This window comes from Oncorhynchus masou, chromosome 32, assembly GCF_036934945.1.
Source record: "Oncorhynchus masou masou isolate Uvic2021 chromosome 32, UVic_Omas_1.1, whole genome shotgun sequence".
Lineage (NCBI taxonomy): Eukaryota > Metazoa > Chordata > Actinopteri > Salmoniformes > Salmonidae > Oncorhynchus > Oncorhynchus masou.
In genome coordinates, this window is record NC_088243.1 from 29,306,595 (window position 1) to 29,325,254 (window position 18,660).

At 42.8% G+C, this 18,660-nt stretch overlaps 1 protein-coding gene across 1 annotated transcript in view; it reads left to right on the forward strand.

The window, feature by feature from the left end:
* LOC135525876 (steroid hormone receptor ERR2-like) overlaps window positions 1-9,501 on the forward strand; it is a 61,885-nt gene extending 52,384 nt beyond the window's left edge. The window contains exon 8 of the mRNA XM_064953821.1: window positions 6,251-9,501. Within this exon, the coding sequence (XP_064809893.1) occupies window positions 6,251-6,495 (245 nt within the window). The 3' untranslated portion in view covers window positions 6,496-9,501. The remainder of the gene's footprint in view (window positions 1-6,250) is intronic.
* The last annotated feature ends 9,159 nt before the right edge of the window (window positions 9,502-18,660 follow it).

Sequence of the window (18,660 nt, forward strand, 5' to 3'; positions counted from 1 at the left end):
TTACAAACGTATCTATATCCACAGAAAAACGAGTCCTATAATGACATAACCTGAAAGTCCGCTCAGCAAGGAAGGAGCCACTGCTCAGAAACCACCATAAATATGCCAGAGTGTGGTTTGCAACTGCACATGCAAACAAAGATCATACTTTTTGGAGAAATGTCCTCTGGTCTGATGAAGCAAAAATTGAACTGTTTGGACATAATGACCATCGTTATGTTTGGAGGAAAAAAGGGGAGGCTTGCAAGCCGAAGAACACCATCCCAACCGTGAAGCACAGTGGTGGCAGCTTCATGTTGTGGGGGTGCTTTGCTGCAGGAGGGACTGGTGCACTTCACAAAATAGATGGCATCATGAGGTAGGAAAAGTATGTGGATATATTGAAGCAACATCTCAAGACATCAGTCAGGAAGTTAAAGCTTGGTCGCAAATGGGTCTTCCAAATGGACAATGACCCCAAGCATACTTCCAAAGTTGTGGCAAAATGGCTTAAGGACAACAAAGTCAAGGTATTGGAGTGGCCAACACAATTCCCTGACCTCAATCCTATAAAAGATTTGTGGGCAGAACTGAAAATGTGTGTGCGAGCAAGGAGGCCTACACACCTGACTCAGTTACACCAGCCCCCGTCAGGAGGAATTGGCCAAAATTCACCCGACTTATTGTGGGAAGCTTGTGGAAGGCTACTCGAAACATTTGACCCAAGTTAAACAATGTTAAGGAAATGCTACCAAATACTAATTGAGTGTATGTAAACTTCTGACCCACTGGTAATGTGATGAAAGAAATTAAAGCTAAAATAAATCATTCTCTCTACTACTATTCTGACATTTCACATTCTTAAAATAAGGTGGTGATCCTAACTGACCTAAGACAGGGAATTTTTACGAGGATTAAATGTCAGGAATTGTGAAAAACTGAGTTTAAATGTATTTGGCTAAGGTGTATGTAAACCTCTGACTTCAACTGTATATAGCTAGGCGACATCATCTAAATGAATCCTAATTTATAAGACAGTTCTTATTTGATTAATGGTGCTTGGACCCATCTATGTGAAGCTAGCCACAATAAGGATTAGCCACAACAGTGGACTTTGCGGTTAGCCTTCAAAATAAAAGTATGGCATAATTCTACTATTTGTATTAATTTGCATCACTGTCAATGACATACTTTTATTTAAGTAGCTGGCTAGCTATTACTTTCATGAACTGAAGTTCAATTTCAGTAGGAGAACAACAAGTGGCAACCTAGCTAATACTTACTCACAAGGATTCATAAATAATTTGTAAGAATAATGAAAATGACTGCAGTTTATACTGATCATTGTTTTCAGGCTGGTTGTATTGGTGCTAGTTAGGTGCCAAGCTAAAACTAGCTACCAACTGATATATTGCGCATCTCTAGTTGTTACTGACAAGGAGCTCTTTAATCACCACTTCATTAAGTCATGATTCCTAATCAACTCAGCCATTTCCCTATCTCCCACGCCTTCTAATGCGACAAGCCCCTTTGCTCCTCCCTCTTTTTCCACTGCCCCGCTACAAAGTTTCTCCCTGCAGGCGGTCACTGATTCCGATGTGCTAAAGGAGCTCCTTAAACTTGACTGCAAAAAAACATCTGGGTCAGATGGTTTAGACCCTTTCTTCTTTAAGGTTGCTGCCCCTATCATCTCAAAGCCTATCTCTAACCTCTCTGGGGAGGTTCCCATTGCTTGGAAGGCAGTCACGAAGTGTCCGTTATTTAAAGGGTCAAGATGAAGCTGATCCTAACTATTATAGGCCAGTTTCTATTTTGCCCTGTTATCAAAAGTGTTAGAAAAACTTGTCAATAATCTACTGAGTGGCTTTCTTGATGTCTTGATGTCTATAGTATTCTCTCTGGTATGCAACCTACTGCAGCCCTCATCTTCCACATACAACACCTGTTCTGCCAGTCACATTCTGTTAAAGGTCCCCAAAGCACACACATCCCTGGGTCGCTGCTCTTTTCAGTTCGTTGCACCTAGCAACTGGAACGAGCTGAAAAAAACACTCAAACTGGACAGCTCTTATCTCCGTCTCTTCATTCAAAGACTAAATCATTGCACTATTACTGACAGTTGTGACTTCGTCGCGTGATGTATTGTTGTCTCTACCTTCTTGCCCTTTGTGCTGTTGTCTGTGCCCAATAATGTTTGTGCCATGTTTTGTGCTGCTACCATGCTGTGCTGCTGCCATGTTGTGTTGCTACCATGTTGTTGTCATGTTGTGTTGCTACCATGCTGTGTTATGTGTTTCTGCCATCCTATGTTGTTGTCTTCGGTCTCTCTTTATGTGGTGTTATGGTGTCTCATTTGTCAGGATGTTTGTTTTTTCCTATATGTTGTTAATCCCAGCCCCCGACCCTGCAGGAGGCCTTTTGCCTTTTGGTAGGCCATCATCGTAAATAAGAATTTGTTCTTAATTATCTGACTTGCCTAATGTAGTTAAAAAAGGTACAAAAATAACAAAATCATTTAAAATATAAATATAAAATTCCTAATTTAAGGTGATATTGTATTTTTGCAACAAACATAAGATATGTTTTGAAAATCACAGTATGAATTTTCAGTATTTTATGGACAATAGGATATTGTAAAATGGGTAATCACAAGCAATATACACATGTAGTCAGTAATAATAATTGGGACTTTAAAAAAACGTATTATTGTAATTTTATGAATAAATCCAGTATTTATACATTTTAGGACACATTTCATTAATCTCAAAAAACGTTCATATATCAAATCTAGAGCAAGTGTTAGTTTCAAATGAACAAACTATTACTATTAAATTTGTTCTGGATTTTTAAAACACTTTTGCCACCACATCAAAAATGATTTTAGTGTTCTTTATGGGGTTCTTTTAAATTTAAAAACTAAAATTCTATTTACATTGCACAAATCCAGAACACTGCTTAAAATGTCATATTGGAATATTATCTTACTCGTGATAACAATTGTTCATCATTTGTATCTGTTAATATTCTCCATTACATTAATATATATGAATTTAATATGTTAAGTTTACATTTCTATATCTATGACCAACATGTCATGTCAGTGTTTAAAGTAGTTGTTGACTTTACCCTTTAGTTTGGAGTGAGAGAGATAGGGAAGGAGGGGAGGAGGGAAGGACTGAGCTTTTAATTGAAATCCTTCCATGTTGTGATATTTCTCTATCCGTCCCTCTCTATCTCCATAACAGTAGCTGCAGGGCAGGCCAGCCACGGGAGATAAATTTAGCATTTCATTAGGAGCACAAGGCCTGTCAATAAAATGTGTTAAGTCGAACGGAATGAGTATCAGGGAGTGATGGGTCTCGTTTGTTCCAATGCAAAGACGGTACACTCATATCGACAGGCTGCTTTTGAGAAGGCAGGGCTTGTCCCTCTCTGATCAATGCCTGGCTGGGCCACGGGCGTGCTCTCTCTTTTTTTGTCAGGCTGACAAATGAAAATGCTGATGGTGGGCTTTGCTTTCACACGGCAGAGCTTTGTTGGGGGGTGGGGCAGGTGAGGTGTGGAAGGCGGGGGAGGGAGTGAGGCCTTGTGTCAGGGTGAGGAGGGGGCGTCCGGGAACGTTTGAGCAAGGTCTCTGTGAGATTCCTCTCCCGGGAGCCCCTCTGTCTGACAGCTGTGAAAATTCATAGCGATTGATTTTGTAATTAGCAGTTTATCAATGGGATCGACGTGGGCTCTCTGATGGATTGCAAGGAAATTGTTTCTTCAAAGTTGTTTTTTTAAAACCATCCCTTCCTCCAAAGCCTACATGCTTGCTCTCTCTCTCTCTCTCTCTCTCTTTCTCTCTCTCTCTCTCTCTCTCTCTCTCTCTCTCTCTCTCTCTCTCTCTCTCTCTCTCTATCTCAATCCCTCTCTACCTCTCTCTTTCTCTATCTCTCTCTCACTCCCTCTCTATCTCCCCCTCTCTCTCTCTCGCCCTCTCTCTCTCTCTGTGTCTCTCTCTCCCTCTCCCCTTCTCTCTCTCTCTCTCTCTCTCTCCCTCTATCTCTCTCAATTCAATTCAATTCAAGGGCTTTATCTCTCTCTCTCTCCCTCTCTCTCAATATCTATCTCACTCTATCCCCCTCTCTCTCTATCAATCTCTCTCTATATATATATCCCTCTCTCTATCTCTCTTCCACTCTCTATCTACCCCCCTCTTTCTCTCTCTCTCTCTCAATATCTATCTCACTCTATCCCCCTCTCTCTCTATCAATCTCTCTCACTCTATCCCCCTCTCTCTCTATCAATCTCTCTCTCTCTATATATATATCACTCTCTCTATCTCTCTTCCACTCTCTATCTACCCCTCTCTCTCTCTATTGTTCTCATTTTCTTCCTTTCTTGCCTGCACTTCACCCTGAGACCTTTGTCCCCTATGCTCACTCACTCTGACCTGTGTCCCCTATGCTCACTCACTCTGACCTGTGTCCCCTATGCTCACTCACTCTGACCTGTGTCCCCTATGCTCACTCACTCTTGGGATCAGATCACTGTAATGGCTCAAATATCAAACACACACACACACACACACACACACACACACACACACACACACACACACACACACACACACACACACACACACACACACACACACACACACACACACACACACACACACACACACACACACACACACACACTAACTAATGTCTCAGATACATTTATTAGTTCTATGATTTATCACTGTAATTAAAATGCATTTAATTGCTAATAATTTGTCAGTGCATTGACTTGTCTATATTTCCTAATATCCTGTTTATCACTGACTGATCCTGTTTGACACAAACAGGAGATACAGTAGTCAGTTAGCTCTCTGAGTTCCTGGTGATTTTCCCTTTTGTTCATCTATTCTGCTCACCCCCCCCCCCCTCCCCCCATTCACGACCTACTTCCTTTTACCGCTGTGGATTGGAAAGCGTCAGGGTGAGAAATGTCTCAAGGTCTTGGGCTTACAGTTGTTCCAGTCAATGAATTTAGGATGAAGTCTGAAATCTGTTTGCCTTTTATTGTCCCGTGTGGTGAAATATGCACCGCCAAGGTGAGATGAGTCAGGCGACCATTGACATGCTGTCTCACGAGTACCAGACACTGGTTAACCACTGAGATAACCACAACCCCAGTCTATCCCTGAGAGAGAGAGAGAGAGAGAGAGAGAGAGAGAGAGAGAGAGAGAGAGAGAGAGAGAGAGAGAGAGAGGGGGGGGTGAGGCAAAGAGAGAGTAGGAGGCAGAGAGGGAGAGAGAGAGAAATTAAAAGTGTTGAAACATTCCACACATGCAGTAAAAGTAGTTGTGAACAATGCAGTACACCACGGCACACCAGAGAGAGAGAGAGAGAGAGAGTGACTGCAATGAGTCAGAGAGAGAACCCACCTCTGAGACTGAAAGAAGGTCAGGGAGGATGTGCGCTACAGAGTCCATATGAGACACATGGCAGTTGTTGTTGATCCAGTTTCACTGTTACTGTAGGCCTACATACATACATTTAGTTACACAGGTTGGATCAGAATTGATATAATACATTTTGTATGATAATCAATCAGTCAAATTATGGTTTCCAGCTAGCTTAAGCACTGACAGTCCTATGATAATGTAATTAAATGTACAATAGTATATAGTTTCATTCCACTCATTATTTGATCTAGATGTTTCTGTGGGAGAGGAGGGAGGAAATTAATCAAAATGTGAAGGAAGTATCATTTCTTTATTGAAGTTGGTTTACACCGTCCGATTCCCAGAGTGTTTATAAGAAAACAGTCTATTCCGGAGCTGTCCTTTGGAACAGTGAGGTGTTTAATGTGTGATCATTCACTGGGGTTTGGCTGCTATTCATTCCATTGCGTGCTCCAGGAATCAGCAGGATTACATTGATTTTTAGTCTCATTGGTCAAAGGCCATATGAAAATGAAACCCAGGGCGCCAGGCAAAAAAAAGACATTAAGCTTTGTGTTTTTCTTTACATTCTGTTGTTTATCTTGTCACAGTGTTAATTATGCTGATTACGTGTCCCATAGCTGACTCCACTGAGAGATCAGTAGTCCCAGCCCAGCCATGTTTTACTTTAGTAAAAATACAATTGAGATGATGTGTTACTGTTTACAGAACTATTTTACATTTCAATATATCGAGCAATGGTTTGTGTTGTCATTATATCTCTGAAGATATTAACATAAGACTCATGTTGAAGAGCCCTCTCTCACTGACCCTGTCCCTCCCTCTCCTCTCCAGACTCCATGCATATAGAGGACGTGGAGGCGGTGCAGAAGCTCCAGGATGCGCTCCACGAGGCTCTTCAGGACTACGAAAGCAGCCAACACCAGGAGGACCCCCGGCGGGCAGGCAAGCTGCTCATGACCCTGCCCCTGCTGCGCCAGACCGCCACCAAGGCCGTGCAGCACTTTTACAGCATCAAAGTGCAGGGCAAGGTGCCCATGCACAAACTCTTCCTGGAGATGCTGGAGGCCAAGGTCTGATGGAGGAGCAGGTGCCCACTGTGAAGGCGATGGGGATAGGGCAATGCAGACAGAGAGACATGGACAGAAGGGACTCAGGACAGGAGAGGGACACCCTGCTGACTGAGACAGGAGACAGACTGACCTCTCTTGTTCTCCAACCCCTCGGGCCCCAGACATTAAAAAAATAAAAAATAAAGAAGAACAAATGCAAAACTTGGTTATAAGTATAAATATAAAATGATGCAGATTAATTTAAAATATATAAGAAATACTATGTACAGTAATAATTTTGTTTTGTTCATGGTCTGTGGTCATACTGTATGTGAAGGATCTCCCCCTCTCTCTATATCTTCAGAAGGAATAATGGCAGGCTCTTAATTAACATTTCTAGTCAGAACCTCCAAATGTGTTCTGATGACAACACACATGGCAACCACTATGAACAGCCTCACTTGTCAGACAGTTATTTCACCTCCTGGACTTGACCAGGACATGTATATATTTATTAATAATGGAAAACTGAGTGTACAGTTAATTCTGGTGAACCCGACGGCCATTTTCTCTCATTCTTTTTCTTGGGGAAAAAAAGAAAGAAAGAAAGAATAAAAGCTGTTACCTAAATGTGAGCTCTATTGATCTAAATGCCCTTGAATATACCTCTTCAGAGCAGTGAGCCGTGTGACATGGGTCTGTCTCAGACAGGAAGAAGACAAACTGGTCACATGACATGTTTAACCAAACTAGCGTAGGCAGGTAGTCAGTCGTCTTATTCTGTAGTAACTCAGCAATAAAGGGAGCCGTGCCGTGGCCAAGCCATGTTAAACCTCCACTACCCTCTCCTTCACAATGCTGCTGTCTATCTGTCTGTCTGTCACTATAAGACCCATATGTGTGTGAGTGTGTGTCCCGGCAATGTAGATGTTTCTCCTCTGCAGATGTTGTTGTCAATGGTGCTCTATCTCAAACCCCACACTTGGTCATTGTTCAAGCCGATGGAAATTGCCTCTTGGCAACTGAGCGAATGACCTGATTTGGGCAGGGTGAAAGATGATGAGTGGGTTTGGGGCGGAGGTATCAAAGGATTTATGCTGAGTGGCAGAAGTCCAGGAGATTCCATGTTCAAACAATCAGAGGCCCATATGTCAAACGCTCTATTTAGGGTCCTTTAAGCCCATGGCAGAATCCTCCCACACACAGGGCGCAAGGTACCCAGCATCTGCTATCACCATTTTAGAAGCTGCCGGTCTTTTTATAGCTGGGGCTGCCTTTGTGGATCTCCATCCAAACGGAGGTGAATGGCAGGTGCAGTGCAGTGATGTGTTGGTAGCTAGAGCTTCACACTGACTGGGGGTATTTTTAACCCAGAAGGAGGTTATTGCTGTAGCTGTCTGCCTGCTCTCTGCTGTGCTGCTCTGCCTCCCTCCAGGAGTACAGTAGACACGTGGAACGCTGCTTGACTCCATGTACACACAGTAGCTGTGGTCTAACACCTCCCAATAGGCCAGGAGACAGACAGGCATTCTTAAAGACAGCAATTCACCCCCCCCAAGGTGCTCCTCTTGTGAGAAGCCATGTAGACTACAAAGTGTCAGCACGTTTCAAAGGGTAGCACCAGTCCCACAGTGTGTCTATACAAGGTGTGATCTCTTGTGGGAAAGTGAGTAGAGGGGCTCCATTCTCTCTGTGTGTAGGCAGGTTGTCCTCCATGGTGCATGCTGGGACCTGTAGTTCAGTACTGTAGACTCATGCTGCTCTTTGTTCTCAAAGGGAGAGAATGTGGTGGGAGGTGGATGATTATAGTACTGATGTGATTTATGTGAAGTGATAAATTGTGGTACCGTCACAATATGATACTGTGATCAAATGAATCCCTGACATTGCAGACAGGATGGTCGCCACTCTGCTTGTAATATCATTGGCCAGTGTTAATCCAGCAGCACCCTCTTTTACTGCAGCCTGATTGGCCACTTAATGGAGGTTGACTACACACCCCAGCACCTAATCATCCAACTTGAACTAGCCGCTGTCTACTTAACAGGCTCCACTTTAGAGGGGGACAATGTAACGTGAGTTATTTTACTGTTGTGCAATACAAGGACCAATTCTGACTGAAACCATGCTGAAAGCATGCTGAAACCATGCTGAAAGCATGCTTTTACTAAGATTTGGGACAATTTGATTATCTTTTCAATATTACTCAAAATACCTCTAATCAAAAATAAATATCACAACTATATTTTCTTTGCTCGGCTGTAAAATACAAGTGAGTTAATGGACAAGTACAGATTACACACATCAAACAGTTTAGCCTAAAATCTTTTTGTAACGATGCAAAATTCACACCCAACACGATGCAACGTAAACTCCAGGCACTTCCTCTCAATGCTTCACGTCTTACATTCAAACCCTGGTTCTATATAATGTGTATATATCTGAATGTCAATAGTTACTGGACAGTAGCCTATACAGTAGGTTGCCGAGTTACAACAGTTCAAAATAAAGTACGGTATGCAGCGTCCTGCTGACTACTACCTCATCACTATTGTCGATACTTTTGATTTCAAGACTTACTCTTCATCATCATCATCATCAAGACTGTATTGAAACATACCTGAGCCGTCCATGTTTCTATCAAAGATATATTGTCTAGAAATGCTCCTGCCAAGATATTTGTAATTGTAGTCACCAGTTGTCCATCTATATATCTGTTTGTAAAGGTACAGCATGCTTAAAGTTGACCACATGAGTTGGCCATTAATGGGTGTGACACCCATTTTGGTTATGCAGCGGGTACATGTTTTTATTAACATCAGTGTGTCAGAATTGGTCCCTTGATGATAAAATTGCAGTAAGGAACAGGCACTTTAAATTATTTCCTGCTCCTACATATAAATATTTATGGTGTGAATTATATCATTTGGCAACAGTGTACATTGTTATCTCAGATTGTTAAATCATCGATATCTGTGTAACTTTTATGTTTTGATTTCCTAAAAGGAACAAATAATTAAATAACTCCCAGAAGTCTGTGATTCATTTCTTATCCCACTACACTGGTGATTATGTTGTGATGTTCAAAGATCCCAAGCAAACCTCCCGAGTGGCGCAGCGGTCTAAGGCACTGCATCTCAGTGCAAGAGGCGTCACTATAGCCCCGGGATTGAATCCAGGCTGTATCTCATCCGGCTGTGATTTGGAGTCCCATAGGGCGGTGCAAAATTGGCCAAGTGTCGCCCGGGTTTGGCCGGGGCAGGCCGTCGTTGAAATAAGAATTTGTTTTTAACTGACTTGCCTAGTTAAATAAAGGTAAAAAATATATATCATAATAATCACATAGTAGTATTGAGAAATAGTGCATTTCTAAAGTCACATTTGTGAAGATGAGGGCTCATCTTTATTAATAATATCATTAGACTCAGAAAGAGGATCAGACATACATTTATTTCGATGTATCAACCATGTGCTGTATGACATTTGGCCTTCATCCATGTTTTACTCCGTCACGTCTAGGCTACTTACTCATTCAGTTTGTAACCTTAACCCTAACTCCATCCTCCCCTCAGTGTATTTACCCCATCTGCAGAGGCACTAACATGCTGCTCGTCCACAGGGTTTACAGACACTCGGATTGTGATTGACTTAATGCTGTGAGTTGAAGAGCGTGAGAGCAGAGAGCAGCAGTCCCAACAGACACTGGACAGGCCACCGGCGACGGGCAGATGAGCTAACAGCCCCAGCCTCCACTGAGCCAGACCAGGAGCTGTGGATGTGAACCATAGAAAATGCATCCGTCACAGAAAACTGGCAGACACGCTAGCACTACTGGGGGGGGCTGGAATGGGAGGCGGGGTGGTGGAGGGGAGGGGAGATGGATCCATCATTTCAGGAAGCTGAGATTCCTGGGACTTGAGTATTCCCTGCTCTATATAATTATAAGAGGCAATTTCCTTTTTTGAAATAATGTCTCGCTAACCAATTAATTGTAATAATCCTCCATGTTGAAACTACAGACACCAGACAGTGCCGGTTGTGATGGTGGCTTTAGGTTGACTGAAGGAAGAATGGAAAGAAAAGAAGGGGGTGTATTCTCTCTGTTGCCATGGGGCCTGGTAGCTCCTACACATACTGTGTACATATCTGAGATGTAATGGGTACATTAAGAGTAATGGTATTTTCATGCTACATGAGGATCCTCCAGGCTCTCCAGATATCCCAAGCTGTACGGTTCCCTCTCAACTGATAACAGTCAGCTTTACATCCAGCCAGCCATTGACAAGTAAAAACACCTTTCATTAGGTCTACCACACATCTCATCAGAATGCAATCTCCATCGCAGGTGTATGACGGCTGTGTATTGCTTAAGTGTGTTTCATTATTCATTACAATACTGATGATGGGGAGGGAAAGGATTACACGTCAGTGTGAGTGATTGGATTTGAACAGACCTGCTGCACACACTTTGCATCAACCAAAGGCTCAAATTACACTTAGGATGAAAACGGAGCACGCAAATACCCAGGAGAACTTGTGGCACAGATATAGAGCATGGGCCACCATCTCTCGCTCTCCCTCTCTTCCTCTCCCCTCCTCCCTCTCTCTCTTTATCTCTCTCCCTCTTTCTCTCACTCTCTAAGTCTCCCCTCACCCTGTCTAATTTTCTTTATTCCTCTCGCTTCCTCTTACTCTTCATATGAGTCCTCAGCTGCTCTGTACGATACGGTTGATCTTACTGTCAGACTGGTTTTTGTGTGTTTATTTATTGCTCCATTTGTGATAACAGGAGTGGGACATATTTCACAACCTGAGGGTATTAGTGTCTCCGACAGCACAATGTACAGAGAACTGTTACGTCACTGCAAAATGTACCTCGTAAAGTAGGGTCAACTACTGTAGTATTGTGTTAAATATAGCGTCCTCTTTTCAGGGAAAAAGCTCACCGTCAAGATTGACCAGTCCTGGACCACTAGATCCCCCTGCCCTTTTGGTCTGGCATGGATCCATCCACTGTGCCTGAATAAACACTTGCTCCACCATAACCCATTTGTAGCCCAATATGCTGTACACATGCTGTACAGAACCCCTCAGGTGTACCTTGTATCTGATTCATCTCATATTCTGCAGTGGAATACATAAAATAATATCTAACCTAAAAAAGATACAAGAGATACAAAATCAAGATTTTGGTGAATTACTCATTTTGGTGAATCGCTATACCTGTTACTCAAGCATAAGACGATCCACGAAGCCAACACCTCTGGCCCTCCTTTGGACTCTGTGTGGCTAATCAATAGCCTCTAACTGCCTAGCAGGCAGACTGAGCTACAGCCCGTCTGAGATTTCCTCCACTCTCTGTCCATCTTCACTGTTTTAAGTGCATTTATCAGGTTACACATCTACTCTGCTCTCCATTTAATGCATGGGAAGCAGGGGGGGGTCAAGCTGTTGTGCATACCTCATGTCCCTCAATGAACCAGCATCCAGGACTGTGTTCCTGAATATCCACTCAGGTGTCACACACAAACACACGCGCATACACACACACACACGCACACACGCATAGTCCCACACACACAGAGACGGTGTGCGTGTGACTACACTCAATTGAAAACATAGCCCATTCTGGAGCCTGTATTTCAAAAGTGCCACACCAGTCGAGTGCATCCTGTGAGCTGATATGGTTTCTGGATAGAGCGCTCACTGAGGTCATTCACACCAATTGGAGAGAGCTGTCTGAATGGCCCTGTCATTTGAGCTGATCAATACCACAGAAATGAAGTGATCCCTAAAAATCCCCTGAGCAATGGTCCTCGGGGAGCAGACAGAGGGGGAAACAGGCCTCAGAAGAGAGAAGCAGGCCACCACACATGTCCATATAACAGGGACTCCACTGGCCCACTAAAACGGAAGTGCACAGCACAAAATCACTGCATAACAATGCACCTTTTATTATTTATTATCTAAAACAATAACAATTGAGGCGCAAACACACATAGACACACACACACACACACACACACACACACACACACACACACACACACACACACACACACACACACACACACACACACACACACACACACACAGACACACACCAGATGACCCCACCTGAAGTGTTGATCTTTCCTTTGAGATTTATATGGCTGGCTGCATCTTTATTTGTGTGGTTCAATGGTGCTGTGGGGGAGTAGAAATATCCCTGCTATCTGTGTAGTCTATCTGCTACTGCCAAAGCAAAGCTCTGCTGTGTGGTGGGCCTTCTCCTCCTTCTGTTCTATTTTATTGCCTCTGCCATGTATTCACACGTTCTTATGGGCTTTTCCAATTTAGCCACTGGTTTGGAAATAATGATGGTAGATAAGGAGATCAGATAAACATGAATCAGTCCATCAAATGGAGAAAAACTCAGTTACACAGAGTGTGTGCTCACTTCACAGGAATTGAACACAATCACCCTGGCATTAAAGACCACTACTGTAAATGTGTACACTTACAGCTAGATAAAGACATTAGTTTGATGAATGTGTGCAAGCACACTTGAGCATATTACGTGCTAATTGTAGTATAGTATTGTCATTCGTGTTTTCCTTGTAATACAATATTTTTAACAATATTTTTTATCTCTTCCATTGTATTTTCAGATGAAAATGAATTATAATATTTTCACCATTACCCAAAACCCAAATTAAACATATATTCATATTTTTTCAATTTAAATATGCAAAGGGTTTGTTTAAATTAACTATCGTACTCAATTACATGCTTTGTGTATAGACCCTATATATAAACACATTTTAATTATGCAAATTAGAACCAAACATTACTCAGCAAGATCTTTGCATTGTTCTCATATATTTATTTTTGAGATATACAGAATATCACCTGCTCATGCATGTGTTTGTTGTGACCATATGACTCTCTCAGTGGCAGTTGTGGGGATTTGAGTTTCTTCAGTTTCAGTGGGACTTGCAGGCAGAGTTCAGCCTCCCTCAGAGCCCCAGTCAGAGAGTAAAATGGTTGGGAGTAAATTACGGGGAGAAGCCAGGGATGAACGTGACCTTTTCTGCATGTCAACCAAAGGTTAGAAATCTCCCCTGGCCTTAAAGGAAAGGCACTTGTATGCCATAATGGAGGAGGCCCCTGCTTATTCTGGCGAACAGGGAGAGACCAGGTCCAATCCCAGGAGAATTGCCCTGGCTGCTGTGGAATTCTATCTGCAAACACACATACATACTCTCTATCCTCCCTTTCCCTTAACCCGCTCAGTCTCATTCTCTCTGGTCCCCCTCTCCTCTTCCCAATGCCTTTTTGTTTCTGATATCAAACAAAACATTTGAAGGCGTTTTTAGCTAAATAAAAGTACTGTGTGCTGCTGCTCAGATTTCCTTTGTGTACAAAAAGGAGGGTGAAAATATTGCATGTTAAAGTCAAAAAGTATAATATCTTAGAATATATTTACTTACATTTCCTACCATTTGTATTTGAGGAGGTTTAAGTGTCAAACATGTAAGGAGAGGATAAGAATACATTTGAACTAAGGAAATAGAGGATCGTGATCAACTGCCTAAAATATAGGATGGAAATCACCCGTTCCTTATCCTCTTACGAGACATAGAAATCTTATAAATATTGGCATGGTACATTGTCTGGAGCCTACAGGCATATTGTACCTCTTAGAGCACATATGTCCGCTCCTAATTCAAACATTTATATTCATAAACGGGATTTTGTATTTAAAATATGACTTATAAACCATGATATATGGAAATTGACAGATCATATGTGATTCCTAAATGAAATACCATATAGATGACATATTTGATGTCCTTTCCTCCCTTCTCTCCTTGCCTGAGAAAGGAGCCTTGACCATGCAGGTAATTTACAGTGTTATGGAATGAGTGCAAAACATGCAGTAAAGAAATAGGAGTCGATTCATTTCATTTTAGAACAGGGGGAGGTTCAACGTCCCCGCCCTCCTTCACAGTGCACGTCTGCATATCACAAAGAGAGAAGGGGACCGCAAATGGGGCAGCAAGCAACACTATGCAGTCCATTTGATCATTTCAATATGGTGTCCGTATGTGTGGGTATGGTCCTGAGCATGGAACGGTATGGTAGCAAACCCCCCTTAGCTCCCCCCACCCCCCACCCCCCACCCCACCCCAACCCCCCTTATGTCTCTTTGACCTTGCTCTCAATCACACAGAGACCAAATAAACACACACAGACATGCACACATACACGCACAGATGCACACACAAACACTACACACACATACACATACACACATACACATACACACACATACACATACACACAAACACTGCACACACATACACATACACACATGCACACACATATACACAGATGCTACCATTGATGTGTTATGGAACTTAAGCCATTTAGGAAGCCTTTTCAATACTTTTTAAAGTTTTGGTGTAATTACATGTAGACAAATCCTACACAATGATGTGTCTTTTCCGATAAAAAAGTGTACAGTATTTGCCTATAACTAATATTTAACTAGTACTCTAAAGGGTTCAATGCAGTATGTTTGTATGTAAAATATCCTTTAAAAAAAGTATGAGTTCTAAATTCATTCATTCAGGAATAAGAAACCACGTTCTCTTTGCCTCAATGTTTTCTTGGTGTTAAAGGGAAAAATATGTCACAGTCCTCTTCAGATATATATATATATATTTATAACAATACATTGTACAATGTGTCTTTTCCATTGTCAATCTAGAATATACCATGTGACACACAAAAGATACCTATGTCAGTTCCTGACATCCATCAATACCATCAAGCTAAAGCTGCAGGGCTGGACTATTGTCTTTGTGTAGTTAAAGCTCATATATCGGCAGGTATTATGGGACACTTTTCATTGAAATTAACACTGTCACTACACAGCTAATGAGAATGGTCAGAGAATAGATTATTGAGGAAATCCCAATAAGGGATTTACTAGGTGTATGTACCCTGTCCTTTAGTCTCCGTCTGCAGTGGCGATACGTAATGTGCATGGTCATGTTTGGATAGCCCTGATTGACTCAGTAACTGTTCTGTGGTGATATGGCTAGGAGGACGGCACAGCTGTGCTACATGATACATGCATCATCATAGTGGAGAGCGAGTGAATGAGGATTGCCTCAGTGTAAAATGAAGAAAAAAACAACAACAACACAAAGTCATTCCAGTAATATAATTATTTCTCCTTCAGCTAGCTCCATGCTCTAAGATGGTAGAGATGGTTATGCCGACATTTGGCCCCAGACATGGAGACAAACTGACTGCTTTTAAAAACTTTACTGGCCCATAAACCATGATTAAAACCCTCCAATGAAACTCTCTATTTTTGTTACTGTTTCCCTTCCGTATGTGTGTGTGTGTGTGTGTGTGCGTGCGCGTGCGTGCGAGTGTGTGTGTGTGTGTGTGTGTGTGTGTGTGTGTGTGTGTGTGTGTGTGTGTGTGTGTGTGTGTGTGTGTGTGTGTGTGTGTGTGTGTGTCTGTGAGGGGGAGGGGGAGGGTGTTAAGGTAAAACAGAGGAAGTATTACAAAATCCTCTAATCATTACAGTAATTATATTTCCCATGATAGCTAAATGAAGTCATACTGCTCCAGGGAACACAGTGGTTTGTGGTTTGACACTCACAAGGGGTCCAGTCTGTTAAGTAAGAAAAAGGAATACAACTAGAAATATGGCCACAATATCCATTTAAGGAAGAAATCATTTTAGGCCCCACAGTTAGGGGTGGATCATATGTTTTTAACCAGTTTGTGCTGCTCAGGGACAGGTAAAGGTAGCTTTCTCCTCTCTTTGGCTCTGACCGACACTCCATGCGAGATGAAGGACAAGGACACAGTAATATGAGGACAGGCTTTTAACCTAACGTAATGTATTCTAATGAGAAGAGCTCCATCTATGGACCACCTGTTGAACTGCGTTTAATAACAGAGCAGCTTGAAAGGAGCTCGATCATGGCCCGTTTCTACAGCTTGGAATTAAATTGAACAATATCTCAAATAAAACGCTTGTACAGTACAGTATTCCTATTGTCCAGTTTCTCTGAGTATAAATTATAGTCGGCTTGAAGTATGTTGGAGGTCAGACAGTAGCTGTTATTATTATTTATTTCTGTGAATCAGAACAAACATGAATAAATTTGGAGGAATTGCATGTCACGCAGGGTGACGAAGGGAGATTCAGCACTTTAGATGATATGTGGTTACATCACTGGGCCTCAAGGCCGGGCCTCAAGGCCGGGCTGGGCCTCAAGGCCGGGCCTCAAGGCACCCAGTTAAAATGCTCAAGTAACATTTCCTTTTATTTATATCCGTAGACCTTGGCTGAAATAAATGAATTGAGACAAGTGTGAGGAGCCGATGTTACGAACAATTTCTTCCTGACATCGGGAAATGAGTATGTGCGAGACATTCAACTCTTTCACTGCCAGTGTCTGACAGGCAGCAGCCCCAGTAATGCGGGATTCAATGTCGGCAGGGAAAACGGATCAACGTGAAAGTCGTTGTGTGAGAGACAGCCATATCTGTCAAGGTTGGGCAGAAGATGTTTCTACTCTGTGTACAGTAAGCGCACCCCATCACAGGTGAGATTAGCAGTCCGACCCGCGGAACAACGCGCTACACGGCACTCTACAGGGGTCATTCCTGCAGCCTGCCTTCAATTTACTGCCTCTTAATATTCTGTCATAGTTAAACATTTTATTGCTCTTTTTTTATGACCATATTCTTATGTCCCAAGCTTATGAACTTTTCTATGCAAATCACTGACGTCTCTCCCTGTCTCCACAAAAGTGGTGGTGGAAGTGTCTTCTGGCATCCCTTTTGTTTCGGAAGGAAATGAGTCATTCTGTGAACAGGGCTGCTCTTCATACAAACATATCATTCTTTATTGTGTTTTCCCAAATCCAGTGGTGTAGTGCTGGTGTAAGCTGAGCAGAGCAGAGAGCTCTCCATTTAACCATGGGAAGTATACTGTGTGTTCCTGTTCCAACATATTACTGCTTTGGTGGAGTTAATTGCAGCCTACATAAATATCTCCACCTCATTTGTCAAACTAAGTCTTTCCTTTAACTTTGTCGATTTCCTCTTAACCCCTCGAATTAGAGGCAGCAAATGCCCTCACAGGAAGATAGAGGGAAGAAGGGACAGCTGTGGTCGGCTACAAATGACTGAAGAAACTGGTGCCTGCCTCAGCCATAAGGAATTGATGACCTCACGTCTCCACTGTGCCCGTGTGCCCTTTGTGTTGGTCGCGGTCGGCTCAGAGCAGGCCAATTGGCCACGGTCGGCTCAGAGCAGGCGGAGGAGAGGGGCTGTTACGAGTAGACTACTGTAACGCTGGAGCATTGTGGTGAGAAAAGAATCAGGAGCTGATACTGTTTTTCAAGCCCTGTTGTTATTTGTCTTGAGTTTTCCTTGTGATTCTACTGCACTGCCCTGCTCTGGACTGTAACACACAGGGGACCTTTTGCTCTGAGAATGAGATCAACACTCACTTCACCGCTCTGTATTTTTACACTCATCTTCCTCTAGTCCGCTTTCTCCATGTTTGTTTTCCTTTCTTATACCTCTGAGGCCAGACAAGTCAGTAGCGAGAGAGAGAAGGGGGGAGAGAGGATGAGCAGGAGATGTACAAGTGTGAATCTGCCACTTTGGGGAGGGGTTTATGAATACATTTAGATTTTGTCCTGTGAATTCGACTCCCAGTCCAGTGCTCTCCCAGAGCTACACAGAGAGAAGAGAGCGTGGCTACTTTTTAAGATGAAGCAGTCGTGATCATTCCCAGCCATTTTTTGTCTACAGATGTATGGATCCTTTAGCGACAGGCTAGTGGGGGAGGGAGCGAGGGAGAAGCTCCATGGAGAGCAGAGAGCCTCCCTACAGGCTACCAGAGGACAGGAGAAGAGAGGACTGACCAGTGGCCAGGGGCCCGAGCTATTGTCCTGGTGCCATGGTGACTGTCTGGGAGTGATCAATATTATAGTACATTAGTGAAATCGGGCTATATGTATTCTACTATCTCTCTCCCTCTCTGCCCTCCCCCTCTCTCTCCCTGCCTTGCTCTCCATCGCTCTCTGTCTCCTGCATGCTTTGTAATGGTAGTTATTTGATTGGGGAAGGTGCTTTCAGGAGAGAGCGGGCTGGAAGAGGTTGATG